General features: G+C 49.5%; 1 protein-coding gene across 6 annotated transcripts in view; it reads left to right on the top strand.

The window, feature by feature from the left end:
• Positions 1–10,057, top strand: part of ZNF516 (zinc finger protein 516) — a 110,685-nt gene extending 100,628 nt beyond the window's left edge. For all 6 annotated transcript variants that reach the window (XM_037007391.2, XM_037007396.2, XM_037007392.2 and 3 more), the window contains exon 6: positions 5,880–10,057. In XM_037007391.2, coding sequence (XP_036863286.2) covers positions 5,880–5,939 — 60 coding nt within the window. In that variant the 3' untranslated portion in view covers positions 5,940–10,057. The remainder of the gene's footprint in view (positions 1–5,879) is intronic.
• The last annotated feature ends 9,055 nt before the right edge of the window (positions 10,058–19,112 follow it).

Genomic DNA, 19,112 nt, shown 5'->3' with positions numbered 1-19,112 from the left:
CCCCACACTGAGATTGCAATTGTGGTCAAGTCCAAAGGGTCCTGTGCACACAGTCGGCCCATTAGATCCACTAAGATGTGGCTTTTTGATAAGCATGACGGGTGGAAACCACCTGGTAGTTCTGTGAATAACTCAGATTCTCCAGGAGCATGCATCAGTTTATTTGCCACATATTAATTCTACCCAAGCCTGTAAAATGCTTCTATCATCAGGAGAAATAGGTCAATAAAGCAAATCACTTAAACGGTATTTTAAGTTACTGGTTATGGTGGAGAAAAGATATATTTTTGTCTTCGCCCTGTGAGTGCATGTTCTGCTGTTTAATACATATCACAACCAACCTCACGGTTTCCCATTCAGAGCAACTCAATCCTGTGGGTTCAGTGACTCTCAGGGCAAGGTCCACGGCTCAGCTGTCTGTCTTTCCAGCCTTGTGACAGTGGTGGTTCAGGCCTGTGGCGTCACCCTGAGCTGGACTTACCTCCCTCTCGTGAGGACGGCTACTATTTGATTCCACATTCGAGATCATGGCCACTGATGGTACTTTTTGTCCTTCATTCCATTTAAAATAGCTTTTGTTGATCAATCACTAAATGTTCCGGATCTCTAGGAAATTCCATTTTCCTTAGCACAGCCTAGAATTTAACAATTCCCAGAGAGATCCTGCCAGTGTACCTGAAAAACGCATCAGCAGCAGGTGGAGGCTTAAATCTTATTGTTCTCTCTTACACGGTAGTTCTTATCATCTGCAGGAATTACAGTTGCTGTGTTAGATTTGGAGTATGTTGTAGATTCAAGGAACAATCCTGAATTATTTGTCTCTGGTGGGACTCATACTTACCAACAATGATCTTCTCATGTTAAGCATGCTTTACTAACATTAACTAATTAATACTTAAATCCCCTTCTTTTCCTGTGGGCTTTAGGGGCTGTGAATCATGGCCTTCTTTTTTTTTTCATCACACAACACTGTATTCATGCAGAAATTATTTGATCAGATACTTAACATTGATGGACTTTTATAGAGATGCATGACAGATGCTAAGTTATCTAATTGAAGTAGTATCTGGGAATTCCGTTTTACAATCTCACTTATTCAGTCATTTGCAATATTTACTGAGCACCTACTGTGTGCCAGGCTCTGTAATACTGGGCAACGATCAGGATACTGAGGAGACAAGGTAAATATTCCTCCTGGATTTGTGGTTCTTAACGTCCACTGGGTGGTTTAGGCAAGACGATGGCAAAGTGGTACAGCTCTGCGATGGGGTGAAGGTCCTGGGATCCAGATGCGGACGTGTAGAGGACTGTGCTGGAGACCGAGAGCCCACCAGGAGGTCGGGGAGCAATTCTGCGAGGCTGGAGGAGGGGAAGCCCAGCGGAAGAGCGGCAGGGGCACCGTGGGGTCCTGGAGGGGCATGCCGACATGGCCAGCAGCATGGCGGCTCAGAAAGGGCATCAAGCTAAGCTGAAGTGCCCATTCCAGACAGATGGCCAGGCACCACATGGAGGTGCCCAGTCCTGGAGGATGCTGAGTTGGCCCTTGTTAGGGTGGCCGGGGAAGAGCAGATGGGTATGGGGCTATTCGGGTTATGGCAGAATGTTATGACCAGAGGCGGGTGCAAGAGGGGGCATTGTGGTGACCCCAGCTCTGGCTTGAGGCTCCAGGTCTGGGGAGGAGCCAAGCCCAGACCTCCGGCGAGTGGGGAGCAGTGCAGGCCAGGCCCGGATCGCATTCCAGGCCAGCTCACCGTGACTCTTGGGGGTCCACGCAGGAGTGGCCAACAGGCAGACGCAGCTCCTGAGACCCAGGCTGTGGAGTAGACACTCTCATCCCGGCTTCTGCGTGCGTCACCCCCTCTCCGAGGCGCCACTCCAGCACTGACCTGTGTGCCAGCTGTGGCACAAGATGGGAGCTGGCGTGAGCCTGGCGAGGGAGCCACGCTCAGTGAGTCAGCAGCGGGACTCGGCTACTCTGGGAGCGAACCACCGTGTCAGGGACTGGGACTCGGGGACTGTGTGGGGTGCACGCACATGGCTGCGCTTGCTGACGCCAGCACAGAGGCCGCCACGGACGGGCCGCACCGGGCTGTCCAGGGCCTGAGCCTAGGGGCACTTTCTGCATCTCACCCCAGCGGTGCACTTGCACGTGCTCTTATTTTGTCTTGTTTCATTTCACAGACTAGCTGGTAGTGGTTTCCTGGGAAAACTGAGTTTGGGGAAAGTGTTGTCAACATTGATGCAGTTTCAGTGCACTACCCTGTTCAGAGACACCATTCTTGAGTTCACACATGCACAGCCGCCTTCACTTTGCCATATTAATATTTGAATTTTCTGTGTTGCGTGATTCTGACAAATCATGCATTTGAGTGAAGCAGTTCAGCAGGCATGAGAACAAATCAATATGTTAACATTTATTTAATTCAGTGAGGTCAGAATGAGCAGAAGCATTGAGAAGAAATAAAATGACTCCCTTTTGCTGTTTTTGGTGAGGGTCTCTGTTTTGCACACATGCTGGCGGAGCTGCTTCTGAGCTCCAGGCATGCACTTTGTGTCACGATCCCAAAAGCAGGCGTTTCTCGTCATCGCATTCCTCTGATAGGCCGAGAGGAAAGGCTTACTGGCTTCTTACAAGTTTAAGATCTGGATTAAATGAGAGGGTTTCCAGGAAGTAGTTCGTGGTCACAGTATCTCTTCTCCATGGATCTCATTGCATTTATTATCAAAGGGTTGGAGGGCTGGCAGAGAGCATCTATAAGCTGGGGGGGTGATCTTCCAGCCCTTGGGAATAAAGGCACCCAGGGTGTGTGCTTGTGTTATGAAGATAATTCTTATCAGGAGGGTAACTGCTACTGCAAGCAGAAATCTTAAGTGGGGGACTTCCAGGTGTTCTGTCATAGATTTCACATGACTGATTAATATTTAGTTTCTTAGTCATCAGTATTCATCATTAGAAAGAACCTTTTTTGAAAATAATATGCTGAAATATGGGTGCCATTGACTGATAGAGAAAAAAACTGGGATGTCTTTTAGTGTTGGGGGTGGGAATATAATAGTTTTCCATTGAATTGTTATTAAAAATTAGAAATTTAAGTAATGTTTAAAACCAAGAAAAATGAACTCTCTCTCTCTCCAACTCCTCCCTGATTTGGGGATTTCAAAGAACAGACTGATTTTTGCTGAAATACAAATTCTGGTGTTTTGATTAGATTTCTTGCGAAAATTAAAGACTATTATTAATAGTTTATTTCTTATTATTCTAAGTGTTATTTTAAAATAGTTAAGCTGGAGAAATAATTCCATTTATCAGTATAACAGGAAGTGAGAAAATAAATGGCGACCTAATTTGTCTGATATTTAGCAGTGGATATTATAATTCAAATGGTGGCAAATTCACGTCGGCTGGCATATTTGAGTATATGCAGAATATCTTTCTAGTATCGCTTTTATGGTCTCATATCACAGATCAGGTTTTAAAATTCAGCTTATTTGTCTAAGCAGCCTTCTTATTCATAAAACCAAACAGATGTCTTAAAACACGCTGTCCACCTTCTTCTACATAGAACACACTACAGAATGCCATGAGCATCTCCAGTGATTTATCCAAAATTACCTGCAGAGATTTGAGCCCTTCTTTACTTACGGCCTGTCTGGTAAAGGTTGGAGCCTGCAACATTTTATGTGTAATGTCATTAAGCAGTTAGTGTCACACCACGTGTGTCCAATGTAAGCCTTGTTCAGTAGCTGGCCTCCCTCTAGAGGCTGAGAGGTTCCTGTGTCCTGGGGGATTCAGGGTTTGTGTGTCATCCACCCCCATGAGTACCTACGCATTCCCTTATCTTATAAAGACAAAAGGGAAATGAGGAGACCTCATAGAGTTCCAGACGTCAATATCCATCCCTATGACATCAAAACGCCTTAAAGATAATATTTCCTTCACCATTACAGGAAAGGCCATAATTCACACAGCTGTGAAAAAGAAAAGCCGTATTTTCTAAAAGCTGCTTCTCATTTTCTGGCTACTCTTTCTTTGTAGAAGGAAGATAGCAACTTGTGTGTGCTCAAAATATTATGTGTTCACCTCATACAAGGCTTCCTCAGACTCCTTCTATGGCTGCATTTTCCCCTTTGCCCAGTTTCTCAGATGAATTTCATTCATTTGAAAAAAAACACCCCATAGTAGCGCTGTATTTGAGAAAAAGCGCTGGTCCCCATGAATCACTAAGTGCAAACGACTCTCTTTAAAAATGAGGCGCTACATGAACTCACATGTCCAGTTATAAGGAGTACTAGACATCGGAGCGTCTAGATTTATGGAGTAAATCTAATAACCGAGTTAGTTGACTTATCCAGATTTTGTAGTCCTTCTAAAATAAACATTTTAAGACTTCCTGAGCCCTGCATTTTAAGCTTCAGTCCTTTAGAGAGAGAAAACGCCTTCTAGTTGGTGCTCTAGTGGTGGTTTTTACTCTGCCCAGTGCAAATTTGCGGACTGTGTCCCCAAGGAGGAGAAGTCCAGGTAGGACGTGAGGACTGGTCTGTGTTGTGTGTGTGAAATCTAGGTACACAGGACACGTGCTTCCACATCCTGCGTCCACGTCCTGGAAGTACCGGCAAGCCTGTTGGCCGCGTGTGGTTGCTGACGGCTCCCGAGGCTGGTCATCCAGCACCCAGCGGCAGCTCCCGTTTTTCTCTCTGTAAACACAAAGGCCGTTTGCCGGCCGTGCGTGTCTAGAACCAGTTCTGAATGAGCCCTGTTGCCGATGAATCTCTCCACAGCATAATGTCACCATGCAAAAAGTAAAACATCTTCCTGAGTTTACGGCAGGGGATTCACCATGTACTTAACGAAGTTTTATCACATCTCTCATTCAGCTGTTTGCTGCGTTGCAGAAAATAAACTGCTGTCTACCACGGTGCCCACCCTCAAGCCCTGTAAGATCTTGTCAAGCGTCTTTTTGACTTGCGCTCAATGTCACGAATGTAGGGCTAGTTTTCAATGAGTCTTCTGAAACTTAACGAAAGGGACGATCTTAATTCATTGTGTCAACCAGGTCCTCTCCCCGCCCCGCTTGCTTCGAGGGTTCCTGTAGGCCTGGCTGGAAGCCAGTTGGCATTTTACGTGAGTCCTGTCTTTTCTGTATACGTGTTAGTTCAAGCGGTTGGCTTCACTTCCTCAAGACTTTAACTGAAGGTTAATGCAGTTAAGTAAGATTCATCTTGCCCGGCTGTTTTCGTCCTCAGATGGTGAACTCCATTGTTCAAACAGTGACGCTGCACATGTCGTTGAAGAATATTCTCTAAAAGCTTCAGGCTCACGTGATTCTCCTTTTATCGTGCAGACTGTAGAATACCCCTTCTGTTTTCCCAACGTGGTAATTATTTGTGGGAATCCAAAAGCTCCATCAGGTTCTGACAGACCCACGTGAGAGCTGTGCTTTCCTTTTTGTTCATATGACCCGCAAATTCAGCCTTGTTGTGGAACTATCGCCTGTGCAAATCCACTCTGTCGTACCGAATTTTGCTGTTTTGATTCCTCCCACAGTCCCGTCCTGCCAGCCTTTAGCCTTTTCTCCAGAGCCCGTTCAGACACTGTTACCTGCCATTCTCACATAGTCGGAGAAGTCGGAGAGCCTCTACATCACTGGGGACCGTTTGTGCAGCGGCCCCTGTGGGGCAGGAAGGCGCTTTTAAAATGCATCCTGCTCGTGGAAGATGGGTTACAGCTTAAGTCAGGGGGCTTTGTCGACCTGACCACGTTGCTCCATGAAGGTCATTGCTTGTATTCTTGGATGTTGATAAGAAAATTAATGGTAAAATGCACTTAGAAACCACCAGGCAGAAATGAGATTTTCTGTTGTCTCCTTTTTCCCATCCAGGGGAGAGACCATTCTAACACAGATCCCGTCCAGACAGTGCCTCTCAGAAAGGGAACCTAGAGACACGTTTCCGACGTACCCTGGTGCCCTGTGACAGCCGTTTGCAGCCCCTCGTGGATGTCCCCTCAGTGCCCCGACCGCTGCGGAAGGACAGCCGGAGGACCCCCAGTCCGACTCCTCAGCTCCCGGAGCCTCCGTGCCGGGTGGAGGCAGAAGGGAGACGCTTCTCCTCACTGAACGTTGAACAATAAATGAAGATGCTGTACTCTGGAGTTACATGTAGATATTCTGTATGCGTATGTGTGCTCATTGGCCAGTCCCATATTTTCTTGTAATAAACAGTGGTATCGGTGGGCGCACACGAGCACAGGCATCTATATTGTCCAAGACACGTTTGAGACACTGGAAAAAGATTCTCGTGTGTATCGGACAGAATGGCAAAGCCAAGCACTGTAAGAGAAGCCGCTGCGAAGCCGCACTGTCGGGGTCACCCCAGAACAGCGGAGGAGCGAGGGGACCAGGTGTTAGTACCGCGGCCTCTCCCTGTCTCAGTGGGTATTTAAAACAGTAAATAAAGAGAGGAACGAGGTGGTGTTCAGGTGCTGTGGAAAACCAGGCTCCATGGAGGAGGGCCGGGTGACGGGGCCCTGCCTGTTCAGTGGTTCGCATTGGGACCCTTTGGGGCCGTCGCATTTCCCATGTGCTCGTCCCCTACTTCCCACCACTTGTCCTCAGCGAATCCGGCGGAGGAAACACATCTGTGGGATTGCTTATATCTGCTTCGGAAAAGAGAGCTAGTTGAACACTAAGCAGGCTTCTTTGTTTATTCTCAGGACCTTTTTGTAACAGGGCTACATTCTGCAAACTGCTCACAAGGCAGACTGCCCATCCTAACAGATCCTCTAGCCACTGTCCCTCCCAACCCAGACCCGTTTAGTAGTAGCAGGAGGAGCCCTGAGCAGACGGGGCACCCTGGGTCACTAGGGGGCCACTGCTCCGGAGCCTTCCACGCCCCCTGTTCCATCTGCACCTGCACCTGCCCAGCAAGTCGGTGTGTTTTCCTCTTGGGCCTGGTAACCTCCACAAGACAAGGACCCTTGATCCCAGGATGTGGAGGGCCCCTGGCTCCTGGGTGGGGGCGGCTTTGTATACCTCTTCCTCAGTCACACAAAATGCAGGTTTTTGCAGTGGGGGTAAGGGCCCATAAAAAGGATCTGAAACCATGCAGTGTACGCAGTTTGAATCGTATTCCACAGATAGAGATATTTTCTTTTCCTATTACTGTGACACTGTGTGTGATGGTAATATTTCTGAGAGTTTCAGATTTTTGCACATATCATTTTATGCATTATCAAAAGTTACTGCTGCCTTGAATGAAAATGTTCTGTGAAATTTTTTGCAAAAGCTTTACTAGGTTTTTTTTAATTGTGAAATTTTGTAAAGGCAGGAAATGGAGTAAAAGGAGCATGCTAAATATATTTTTCAAAAAAGCAATAATTTTACATGTACAGAAATTATCCTAACCTTTAATACTGGTGAGAGCGACAGTTTACTTAATACAGTAATGGATTAGTGCAGTTTTTTGTAGGAAATGGGCTTCTGATACAAAGACTTGTTTAAACACACACATACATACACAAACCCTAATGTGTTGTTTTCCTGTTCTAATGATTTGCTGAATTATATTATTATTGTTGTTATTAGTTAATGTTTGGTTCTGGATTCTACTTGTTACTGAGTTTAAATTACTTGACTTGCAAACAATGCAATGTGACTGGCTGGCTTCTATATATACGTATATAGACGCATATAGATACCTGTATATGCGTGTATATATATTTCTAATTTTTTTTACTTACCTTTTCATGAGATTCTTACACCAGATTTGTACCAGAATGATATGTCGTGTGTTGGTGTCATTAGGAATGTCTGTGCAGATACTATTAAGTGACTGTAATTGATGTTCTGTAAAGTTACTTTGAGCAAAATTGCAGAGAAACATCCTCCTGTTCTCCTTAGAAATCTAAATGCCTTTCCGTTGACTTCTGTTTGACCACTTTGATAGTTTTCCCAAAGTGATAATTTCTGCATTTTCTGGCTTTGGTTTTCTTGGCTGGAAGTGAACGGTGATAGTTCAGGAACCCACAGTGGCCAGGGATTCAGTCCTGGCTGTTTCTCTGTGTTTCAGTCATTAGAAGGAATCCTGTCCCCAAAGGGACACGGAGGTGTTGGTACATCCTTACTGTGAAGGAGCGACAGCCAGGAGCCCAGCTGGCCCTCAGAGCTGGACGTACCTTCCCGGACCCTCCTTCCTAGGGAGCCTGGTGGAGAAAGGGCTGTGTTCGGGGTCCCGCTGGCAGAGCATGCAGCCCAAGTCAGTTGGAATAATCGTGTGCTGAGGACAGTACCGGAAATAAGGTTTTCGCTCAGCCAGGCAGACAGACAGGAGGGGCTCCCCGAGAGTGCCTCGCTCCCAGACCAGCTCTCCAGCCTGACTGTGGTTTCTTCCTTCCACTGATCGTCAGTATTGTATTGGTTTCTTAATGCGTGTGTCAGTTCAACCATAGTATTTAATATGATTTGTGTTTTCTTATTTATTTAGCTAATATGTTTTGATTTGCTTTTTTTTTCGAATGATGATTTCCGCATGATCTCTCCTGTTAAGTCACCTTCTGACTGTTACAGATTTTCTACTACCTCCACCAATCTGCTGTTTCCTTGTTTCCTAACAGGATTTTTACAGTGTTGGCGTCTAATGTAACTTAGACAATAAAGGGTCTGGTCGTCTGCACCGCAGCCTCTCCGTGTATCTGCCCCGCCCGCTGCCCGCCGGCTGCTCCCGGTGCGGCCCTGCTGCTGGCGCTTCCCCTCGCTCAGCTCTTAACTCTCTGTTGAATTCAAGTAACACACAGATAATGAGCTTAGAGAAATCTTTCAGGTTATTCACTCATATTCCTTAATTTGAAGAATGAGCATTTAAAACCTCTGAAAAATGAGCTGCTGTCTTTGGAAGATCGTCAGCTGCTGGTTCTGTCACTTTCTGCCTGGTTCCTGGGAGGTCTCCTGGCAAATCTCAGATGGATAGGTTTCACCTTGCTCAAAACAAAAACACAATACACAATTTCAAGCCAAGTGGGCCTTTTGCCTTTTTGGTTTTGAAAAGTATTAAATGCTTTAAGAGGTCCTCCCCCACCCCCTCTATTTACTTATTTATTTTTTTAAACCAAGGAAGACACTGGTTTCCTGGACAGAAGGTGCTCCAGGAAATTGCACTGGTAATTGCATGTGGCCACTAGGCACTGTAAAGGAACACATTTGTGTCTGGTGTGCCAACAACCATCTCCAAACTTGGCCACCATACTACAGGTTATGTGAGGTCACTTACCCATCATACAGAGGCACTTGCTGTCGTGAATTTGACAATTCAGTCCCTTTAGGATGTCTGGCTTGATGCAACATGCAGCAGGTCTCACCTCTCTGTTAGCTTTCCAGGGAGCTGGCTCAGGGTGCTTTGCGTGCTTTCCACCAAGAGCAGCGTTGCCCACAGGCTGAGTGTCCTCTGGGTCCCAGGGCATGGCTGCAGCCCTCTGTGCACCTCCCAGGCAGCACAGTGCCTTGATTTGTGTGGCCAGATTCTCCTCGCTGACATTCCTTCTTTAAAAAGACAGGTTACCATCCCCCAGGCTTGAGAGGTTTCAATAACATGGAAAAAGGATGCATTTGAAATTTTGTTTGCATTTTCAAAATGCCCCTGTCTGAAGTAGTGCTTTATTGCTTTTAACTTGGGTGTGTTCTGATCACAGAACATTTTATTCACTGAGCAAAAACGAAACCACAGGCCAGGACTTGGGAGGACATGGTTTGGGGGCACTCCAGAGCCAGGCAGCTTGCCCGTGAGAAGTGACCGAGGGAAAATGTTCATTCTTTGTGGACTTTGCTAATTATACTTTGAGGCAGTGAAATGCAAAAGACCATAGAATTTGTATTTCTTTTTTTAAAATACAATTTATAACATTATATTTTGTACTCTTTATATTAGAATTTGTAACTAGATTGATGTATTTAACTCTATTTCTGAAAAAAATAAGTCAATGTTTCAGTTATGTGATAAAAAGTATTTAGATAAAACATATTCATTCTATTGGAATTTGAAATCAATAAAAACATCTTGGAGTTCTTGAGATTTGTAAGACCTTTTTCCCCTCTTTTAGGAGGTGGCTTACATCCCTTGGCAGCCTTGTCTTGATCTTTGTTTTTTCATTTTTTTGGATGAACACAGAGCAAAGAGTTAGTGTTCTTTATTTATATAAACAAAAGAGTTCAGGATGATTCACAAGATAGTTCATCTGGAAAGATGCCCAGATGACCAGACTACTGTTTTTTGCACATCTTTTGGGGGCCCCAGCATATACCTACCACTGGGGCATTTTTGTTTTTGTTGTTCGAAAGCGGCTGTGCGTTTCTCATCTTTCCCCTGCCCAACTCTTACGGTCCACACAAAACACACACTTTTCTTGTACCTGCAGTATAAGCCACACACAATATTAAGGTGCAAAAGGAATCCTTGATCAGATGAAATATACGAAGAACGGGACACAGTGGGTGGTGCTGTGGTCCAGTTATAGTCAGATGGCAAAAACAGGACTTAGGGCCCTCAGGTGCCCTACTAGCATTTTAAGTTTAAAAGATAAAATGTGTTTCAAAGTTTAATAATGTAACTATCTGCATTGACAGAAAAGAGAAGGGATGAGGCTGGTACTTCAGCGTGGCTTTAAAGTTGTGCCACAGACGGCTGGGTCCACGTTGGCTCAGTGCTCTGATGGCGCAGGCAGCCGTCTGCCTCTGTACTCGTGAAAACACCGACTGGAGGGGGGTTCCGGAAGGCCTTTCGATTTCGTAGACCACAGAACCAGACCTTGCCACCGACGAGGTCTCTGATTCAGTCTATTGGCGACCTGTCTTTTGGGTGGCTGGTTTTTATGGGAAGGGTCCTGATTCTAAAAGACGTGGCAACTCCAGCCTCTTCAATAGGCAGATGACATTTCATGGAGGAGCCGACTGTGCTGTGGTATGGCAAAGCAGAGAGCCCCGCCCAAATCTGTCTGTGTCCCCTCATGTGCAGGGTTCCTTGCAGGTAATGGGGCACGTGACACTCACCTGCGCGAACCCCGCAAGACCCTCTCCCAGGCCGCAGGTGTTCTGCGGGTGGCTGTGCACCTTCCTCCAGGAGAGCAGCTTGCATTCTTCTCTGTCTACTTAGTTGTCACCAGCTAGTGAGCCTAAGGTGTCCTGCCGTGAGCTGCAGGCCCTCCTTGGCTATTGGGAATCAGGAGGAAGACGGCAATTGACTATTTTCAGTGTCTGTACCTTTGCCACAGCCTATGTGGGATGCAAGACCTGGGCATGGCCGTGTCGCTCCCACACAGAAACTTACACATTTAAGACCCAAGAATGAACCACTCCGCGTATGACAACACCTTTCTTCCCCCTTCTTGTCGTTGGAAAACTGCGTGCATTTCTAATCTGCGCTCTTCATGCTCTCAATCTTTCCTTTTTAAAAGGTGAGTTGTTACTCAAGAGATTAGCAAAATTATTGAAAGAAAATGGGGAAAGCCTTAGTCTGTGTGTGACAAGCCCTTGGACTGTCTCATCTCCTCCGTGCTGAGCGCTGCGCGAGGCCGTAGCAGGGCCTGAAGGTCGGGGGATCGTGCAGGGCCCTGGAAGCGCAGGACAGTCACACACCCACGCGGCAGCTTCCTTGATGGGGAGGGGAAAGAGGGCAGATAGAGGGAAATGAAGACTGCAGTGAGAACGCTCTTCTTTTTTTCTGTTTCCAGCTGAAGAAAACTCTCTGCACGGTGGCCAGGCTAAGCCCTCCATTGACGGGGTGTTGGGTCTGCTAAGGGCGTAAGGATAAACCCATAGCTTGGCTGCCAAGAGTTCCCGTTTTTAACAGACAAGAGGAGTCTCACCTCGTTCTGTGTCCAGAGTTGCCGGTGGAGGAGCAGGACTCAGGCCACGCGGAGCGCCGTTCCCGCTTGGCTTTGTGCTGTGCTGTCTCTGTACCCGTTCTGCTCTGTTTCGGGAATTATACTTAGAGAATGGCGAAGACAAGCTAGAACATTTCCAAGAATCAGAGAGGGGCAAGAATTTTCAGAGCAGAAGGGTTTTACACAAGGCAGCAGTCACGAGATGCCGGGGGGCCGCTGTGGAAGAGCTGGTGGGGCCTGTGGGTGTGTCGTTGCCTAGCTGCCTGGGGGCAGGCGCGGCTGACTTTGGCCTGACACACAGGATCACCTGAGGGAGGGTAAGGCCTTCCCACCGGGGCACAGTCTGCCCCGTATCAACAAACATCGTGAACCTAGAGGGTTCAGGCCGGAGGTTGCTGCTCCTTTTTGAGGCACTCAGCAGGGGCCTTGCACAGGGTCAAGTTGGAACCAGATACAGCCTCATCTGGCCAGGCTATCTCGGACTTCTTTGAAATCACAGACATTGTACAGAAACTTTTTGACATTATAAATACATTCAACAAATTGTGGGTGCCTGCCGTGGCTGGGTACAGCCCCGGGTCCCGGGAGAGAGAGAGAGAGACGAACACACCGGAACCTGTCCCTGGTGCTCCCGGCACGTGAGGAAGGCAGATGCCACAGCGAGTTCTGACTAGCGGGGTACAGGCTCTCCGGGTGTAGAGAGAAGAGAGGTGGGTCCCCTGGGGAGAGGCCCAGGATGTGACCGAGTCACCCAGATGCCCACGTGTTACCAGGTCGAGGTGGCGCCCGCCTGAAATACTCAAAACAATTTTATAAAATGGTTGGGGTAATTAATGATTTGGGATTAATGTCTGCATCTGATGCCAGCCTTACAGTTGACTGGGATAATCTCTAAGGAGCTCTTGAAGTAGGAGCAGAAAGGAAGGTGGATTTCAGCCAGGAAAAGCCTAAGGAAATGTGTTTTAGGAAATTCTCCCAGTGCATTTAAAACATATTTGGAATTGTCAAATCTGACAGAGGAAAGAGACCAAGATCATTCTCAATTATTCCTTACTGACCCTGACTCCTAGTGAGGCCTTAGGCATAAATGGGCCACCTGTGTTAGTGGGCAGGACGCTGTGATGAACCAGTGCCGGCGAGGTGGCCTGGCCCCGCAGAGGCTCCGGGTGCCTGTCCCGGGGCCACTGTGCACACCTTGTCATCACCGTTCAGAGACGCAGCGCCCAAGGGGTGGCTTGGACAAGAGGCAGAGAAGGTGAGACCTCTAGTTAAGACCTGGTCAGGCGGTTTTGCACAGGAAACTGTCTCAGTCCAGATCTAGGTGGCCTGCCTTTCGGCCTTGGGAGGTGAACCCAGAGCCGCAAAAAGCTGATGCTCACAAGGACGGCCTTGCGTCAGGAACTGAGTGGAGGTTTCCGTCTACTTTCTCTTACTTGAGTCTCTGCACACGTCAGAGGAGCCGTTAACTCCATCTCACGGGTGGAGAACGGAAGTTCAGAGCGGGGCAGCTTACCCAAAGTGACGACCCCAACTTGGGGAGGTGCCATTGGCACCCAGACCTGCCGGGCTCACGCGCCCACTGGAGTCCTGCCTCAGCGTAGCAGGTGCAGGTTAGTAAGGAACGTGACCTTCACGTGACATGACTGCTTTCCAAAGCGCCCAGGCATCCCTGTCCCCAGGCCACCACAGCGGCCCTGCTTACGGGGTGTGGATACGTCATGGCCTGTTCCAGAGGTGGGTGGGGGACCGTCACCGGATCAGAGCCGAGTGTGCTAGGTTCCGAGCTCCTGTGCACACAGGGATGAAAGCGCTGATGCGGATGTCGGGAGACCAGGCTGTGAGTTCCAGGCATGCTGTGCACCCGACGCGCACGTCCAGGTTCAACCTCTGCTTCCTGCCCTCTCGCTCGAGACCTCTTCCCACAGAGCACCACCGGGCACACACCTCCCTGGTCCTCGGCCCTGCCTGTCCAGTGTGCCCCGTCCTGTGACGGCTCAGCCCCCTAAGCTGTCCTGGTACTTCACGCCGCCCATGCTGGCGCTGCAGACCACCACCTGCTGCTTTGAAATGCCTCCTGACAGTTAAAATTCTAACTCTTGTCTATGGAAAATCACACCACACACACACACACACACACACACACATTCTTCATCATCTGGCTTCAAAAAATCACAAGTTTTGCCAAGTTTTGTTGCTACATTTCACTTTGTTGTGGTCATTTTGACTTGGAATACTTTAAGTAACACCCAGACACCATGACATTCTAACTGTAAATACTTCGTCTCTGAGAGAGATTTTTAAAAAAACATACATGCTCCTTCCCTATGCCCTACACCCTCTCAGTGGCATTCGTTTGCCAGCCCCCCGCCAGGTGTGGGTTCTCCACCCCAGGTCTCCTGGTCCCCCTCAGTGGCACCCTCCTCTGCACACACTTTCCCTAGAGCCACTGAGGTTGGGACAGGTGCCACCCCTCCGGGTGGGAGTGCCGCGCTGCAGGAGCTGAGCCTGAGCCTGAGCCTGGGCACCATTCTCCCAAGTCTGCGGCAGTGAGTCCGTGTGGGTACGTGGCCTGACCCGCTACTCCGTGGGCCTCCGAGCACAAATAAGGGGGCTGTCCTGACTTGCCCATTTGTCACAGGCTGTCCATTCTGTGCCTGGAGTCCGCCCCGCCCCTCTCCCCATCACTCCAGCCTCAGTCTCCCTCTCCTCTGCGCCCTGGGATGACCACTGTGGTGTTCCTGCCTGGCCTACTTCCCATCCCATTCGGTCTCCCTCCGTGCCACTACAGGAAATTTCTGGAGTATGTGTAAGATCTTTCCATTCTCCTGAATCATTTCATTTCATTGATTTTTTATTGCCTTCAGAGAAATTCAGGATTCCTTCCAGAACTAGCAAGTCACACAACCCTGGAAGGCTTGCATTTCCTGGCGCTTTATTCTTGCTTTCCTCCGAGACCCCAGTCAGGGAGACCCCCCCAAAGGAAGGCTTGCTGGCACTACCGTCTCCTCCTGCACATCCTGTCCACCTGCAAGGTGGGCACATGCCTCCCCATGGGATCTCCGGCACACTGGGATCCCCACCGTAGCACTACCGTGTTGAAAGTAAACAAACCTCTTCCTCCCACTGGGTTCTGAATCGTGTGCAGGCAGAGGTGTCCATGGGCTGCTTAAGAGCAGGTGCCTCAGACATCCCCAGCGTTTGCGTCTTATGGATATTCGTAGTCAGTGCAGGCCTCCATCTCCAGGACCCGGCAACGGAAAGGACCATGTCAGTTCCCTCCCTCTTCTGGTATTATCCTGGCAAATGATAGTAGGGGCTGCATTTTGTAAACTTTAATGTGACACATAAATGTAAGTTGAAATTATTTCCAACAAAAGTACTTGAGTTACAATGTTTTCCCAGGCCCATAAAATTGTCATTAAATAGCACCGTCTCTATGCACCACCTTTTAAAAAAAAATAGTATTGCATTTTATGAATCAGGAAATTTCTGTTACATTTCTGTTACTTGACACACTTAAAGTGAGTCATTTTTTCCTGCTCAGTAAGTCGTTTTGACCAAAAATCCTTGGCTTCCTTCTTGCATTCACAAGGATGAAGGCTCTGGGCTGACTGCAGAGCAAGCTGGTGATGCTCTCGGTTAAATGGGCGGCGTTTCAGTAGCGGCTGTGTTTGAACCTATTACGGAAGAGCTGACTGTACTCTGCAGGCAGGAATCACTCAATAAAACCAAGTGAACGGCCCCAGGTGCTCGGACCTGTGCCTTAGGTCTGCCAGCCCACAGGCAGATGCATCTGCTGGGATGCGCTCTGGCACCAGCTCTTAGTAGGGCTGTTTAAAGGAAAATGTAGCTAGTTTCTGAGCACTTCACAGAGCAAGTTACCCAGTTCTGTTCTTATTAGGGCTTCTGAGTTAACAAAACTGTTTGAAACGTGCTGGTCATTCTGAGACGCAGGTGGGCTCTCTCTGCAAAGGCTTAGGTTCTTCATCTTACGAAGTTAGGCAGGTTTCCAGAGGACAGCAGAGAGGCCAGGGGAGCTGTTTGCTCACCACTGTGGACCACTGGGGTGGACGTTTCCTGGACGTGCCTCTGCTCAGCGAGAGATGGTGGGCAGAGCTCTGGATGTGGGGCAGGATGGGTTGTGAAAGCCCGGCGGGCTGCCTGGGGTGGGAGGATGGACCAGTGACTCTCAGGGGTCCGCCCTTGCCTTCTGATGAGGCAGTGTTTTCTGAAGGGGCAGTGCGCACCCAAAATGGGTCGTTTGGGGATCCCTGGGAAGGTGGCCTGTGCTGCAGCCTCTATACCACCACATATGTGAGCAATTACCTGGCGCCAAGAGTGGGAGTCGGGTGTGGGAGGGAAGGGGGGCAACTTCAGAAACCCCGCCACTTCCTGCTGGTTTCCCAAAGCATACAACTGGCTTCTGTCTTTGTAGCCTGAAGTCCAGTACACGCCTGGGGTTATTCAAACACTAGGGCTGGTGGGTCATCACGGAAGCATTTCTCGTGCCTCCTTGTGAGGCAGCAGCCAGCCTGGGATGCCATGGCACCTGCGTGGTCCAGTTTGCCTGTGCTGGCAGCGGGCGGGCCCTCTCTGAACACAGCCCCCGCAGTCCCCAGGTCCTCTTAGCTTCCCACCCATGGCTGGGCATTCACAGGACTGCAGGAAGGCTCACGTTAATGTGTCAGGTAACGTTTTTTTCCGGGATCACTGCCCTTCAGTTGAGACAAACCCCTGTAAGAAAAACAACAATTCCTCAAGGAGATATCTAAAAGCCACAGGACCGTTAGGAAGAGACCTCCAGGTTTTGGTTAGAGATTTGATGCCAGTTAATTTCCAAAGAAGACAGTTACAGAGCCTGAAGCTGGACATGCCTTGGAGCCCACGCTGTCCACAGTTCCTGGCCACACGCGTGGAAACTTGCGGTCCTGAATCTGGGCTTCTGCCCACAGGAAGTCAGTGGCCACCTGCAGCTCTGTTGCATTTATTACATCAGATGTGTTTACTTGTCTTCCAGGCTTTATACTGTGGACATCCATCCTCCATTTACTTAACTTCCCAAAAACTATCGCTCGGTTTACTAAGGAAATGCAGCACCACGTGCCCGCGTTCTGTGGCTAGGCGTCTCTGTGTATCTGATCCTAGCAGAGTCGGAAGCAAAGCAGCCTGGCCCTGACTGGCCATCGGAGGCGTCCCAGGGGCCGGGGTGCAGAGGACCCCGCACACTGCCTCCCAAAGCCCACACGTTCTTGTCGCCCTGAGGTTCCTCTTTCTTCGCCTTCACCCTTAGACCTCTCCTCATACTGGGCCAGATCCGGCTACACTGTGGAAGCCTCTGGGCTGCGGTGACCTGAAGCAACCGTAGAAGTCACAGAGGCAGCAGTGGTGGCCCCACCAGCCGCGCTGGCCCCTGGCCTCTGGCCTCTGTCCCTTTGGGCACTTAGACGATTTCTTCTCCGAAAGCCGGTCTTCCTGAAGTTCCCTCTCCCACCACTAGATGGCAGATGGTGGTCACACATGAATGTGGTACGGCTCTGATTTCAAATTCATTTCCTTAATTATTTTTCCAGCAAACCTGTATTGAGCACCTACTGTGTGGGTAAGTGGTCTTGCTGCCTGCAGAAGGGCCACACAGTCCCAGGGAGCAGGGATGCCAGCCCCCCCTGTGTGTCCCTGGGTGTTGAGGACCCTGGATGCCAGGGCACAGCTCCCATCCCTCCAGGGCCTTAAGTCCTCCTAGGGATGCACACGGTGGTCAAACACACACATATGTGCCCGAATCCCTGATGAGATAGTGCAGTGGACAAAGGCCAGAGGCTCAAAGAAGAGACCTTTAGGCCACTCCCAGGCCCCTGGTGTGCTTCCCGCAGCCCAGAAGGATGGTGGCCACGAGCACAGGGTGTGCAAAGGTGGGGGAGGACGAAGGGCTGGAAGGAAGCCACTCTGTGCGCACAGCCGGCAGGCAGAGCGGGGCTGGGGGGCTCAGGCAGGGGCGGCCCCGTCTCCACACAGTCACACGGGGGGGTCAGAGCTCCCCCCTGAGGATGCTGTGGGGGATACAGTCCTGTCCAGAATAGTGCACATCTCCCCAAGGGGAGGCAGGGGAAGGCAGGGGAGAGGCAGACATTGGAGGAGAAGGGGGGTCTTTGCAGAGATGCGCCCCAGGGCCACAGCCCGGGGAGATGGAGGTAGACAGGCAGCTGCCCCTTGCCTGGACCCTGCGCCCTGAGGACCGGCTCTGGGAAGGCTGGACAAGCAGGTCTGGACATGAGTCCTGCCCCAGGGCCTCGCATCCCAGGGATGCGAATAAAGGTCTGCAGGGAGCCTCAGACCCACCCTGGGCTGAGAGCAGAGGATGTGGACTCAGTGGGGGCTGGGGTGGGGGCATCTGGCAGGCTTGGCCCGAGGCTGGGGGCGTGTCCCCCCGTACCTGAGTGCTGGGTCTGGCAATGAATAGTCTTATAGGTAGAAGCCGGGAATTGGCTGTTAAGAGTAAGACTGATGGCAAAGCCCAGGGGGCCACAGGCGGGAGATCCGAGGCTCCCACACTGTCTGCTCTTCCCACCAGGCCAAGGGTGTGTGACACGACTGACTCACGCCCAGCCTGCCTGCCTGTCCACTCAGCCCAGCCAACAGCCTGGGAACTGGGGGCAGCGCAGGCTTGGTGGGCCAGTAATAGGCCCGCAGAGCTGGCCAGGGCGAGGCTGGCAGCACAGCTGACCTCCAGGGCCACCAGCCCAGGACACCTGGTGCAGGGTCCCCGGGGCAGGACGCAGCCCCCTCCTCTAGGTTGGCCTGTGGTGTCATCGAGGATGACTCCAGGTGACTGTGGGTTTTCTTCAACTTATTTAATTATGAAATAATGGGAAGAGTCTGAAAGACACCTCTTGATAGAAGAGTCAGATATCTGTTTAAACTTATAGGGTCTTCCTAGATTTTCAAATTTAAGCATTTTTCTAAATTAAAGCCTGACAGTGAGTCCTCTTATAAGCACAATCAGTGTCATTACTGCTAGAAATACATCTGGTCTGGAGAGAGACTCCTGTCTAATATTGGTGGTCATCATTTAGAAATATTGCTGAAACCTGTAAAAACTGTGTGTTCTTTGGTATTCTGGTCAACAGATATGCAACATCATCTCCATCTTGGGAAGTGGGTTACATGTTTAGTGGGTAATATATTATCCTCGACAAGACTTGTGTGCGTCCCGGAACCTGTTTCCTTAGATCTTTGCTTGGCTTGT

The sequence above is a fragment of the Manis javanica genome, chromosome 9 (genome assembly GCF_040802235.1).
Source record: "Manis javanica isolate MJ-LG chromosome 9, MJ_LKY, whole genome shotgun sequence".
In the NCBI taxonomy this organism is placed as follows: domain Eukaryota; kingdom Metazoa; phylum Chordata; class Mammalia; order Pholidota; family Manidae; genus Manis; species Manis javanica.
Note: the sequence above shows the minus strand (reverse complement) of the source record. Positions and strands in the feature narration are given on the sequence as shown.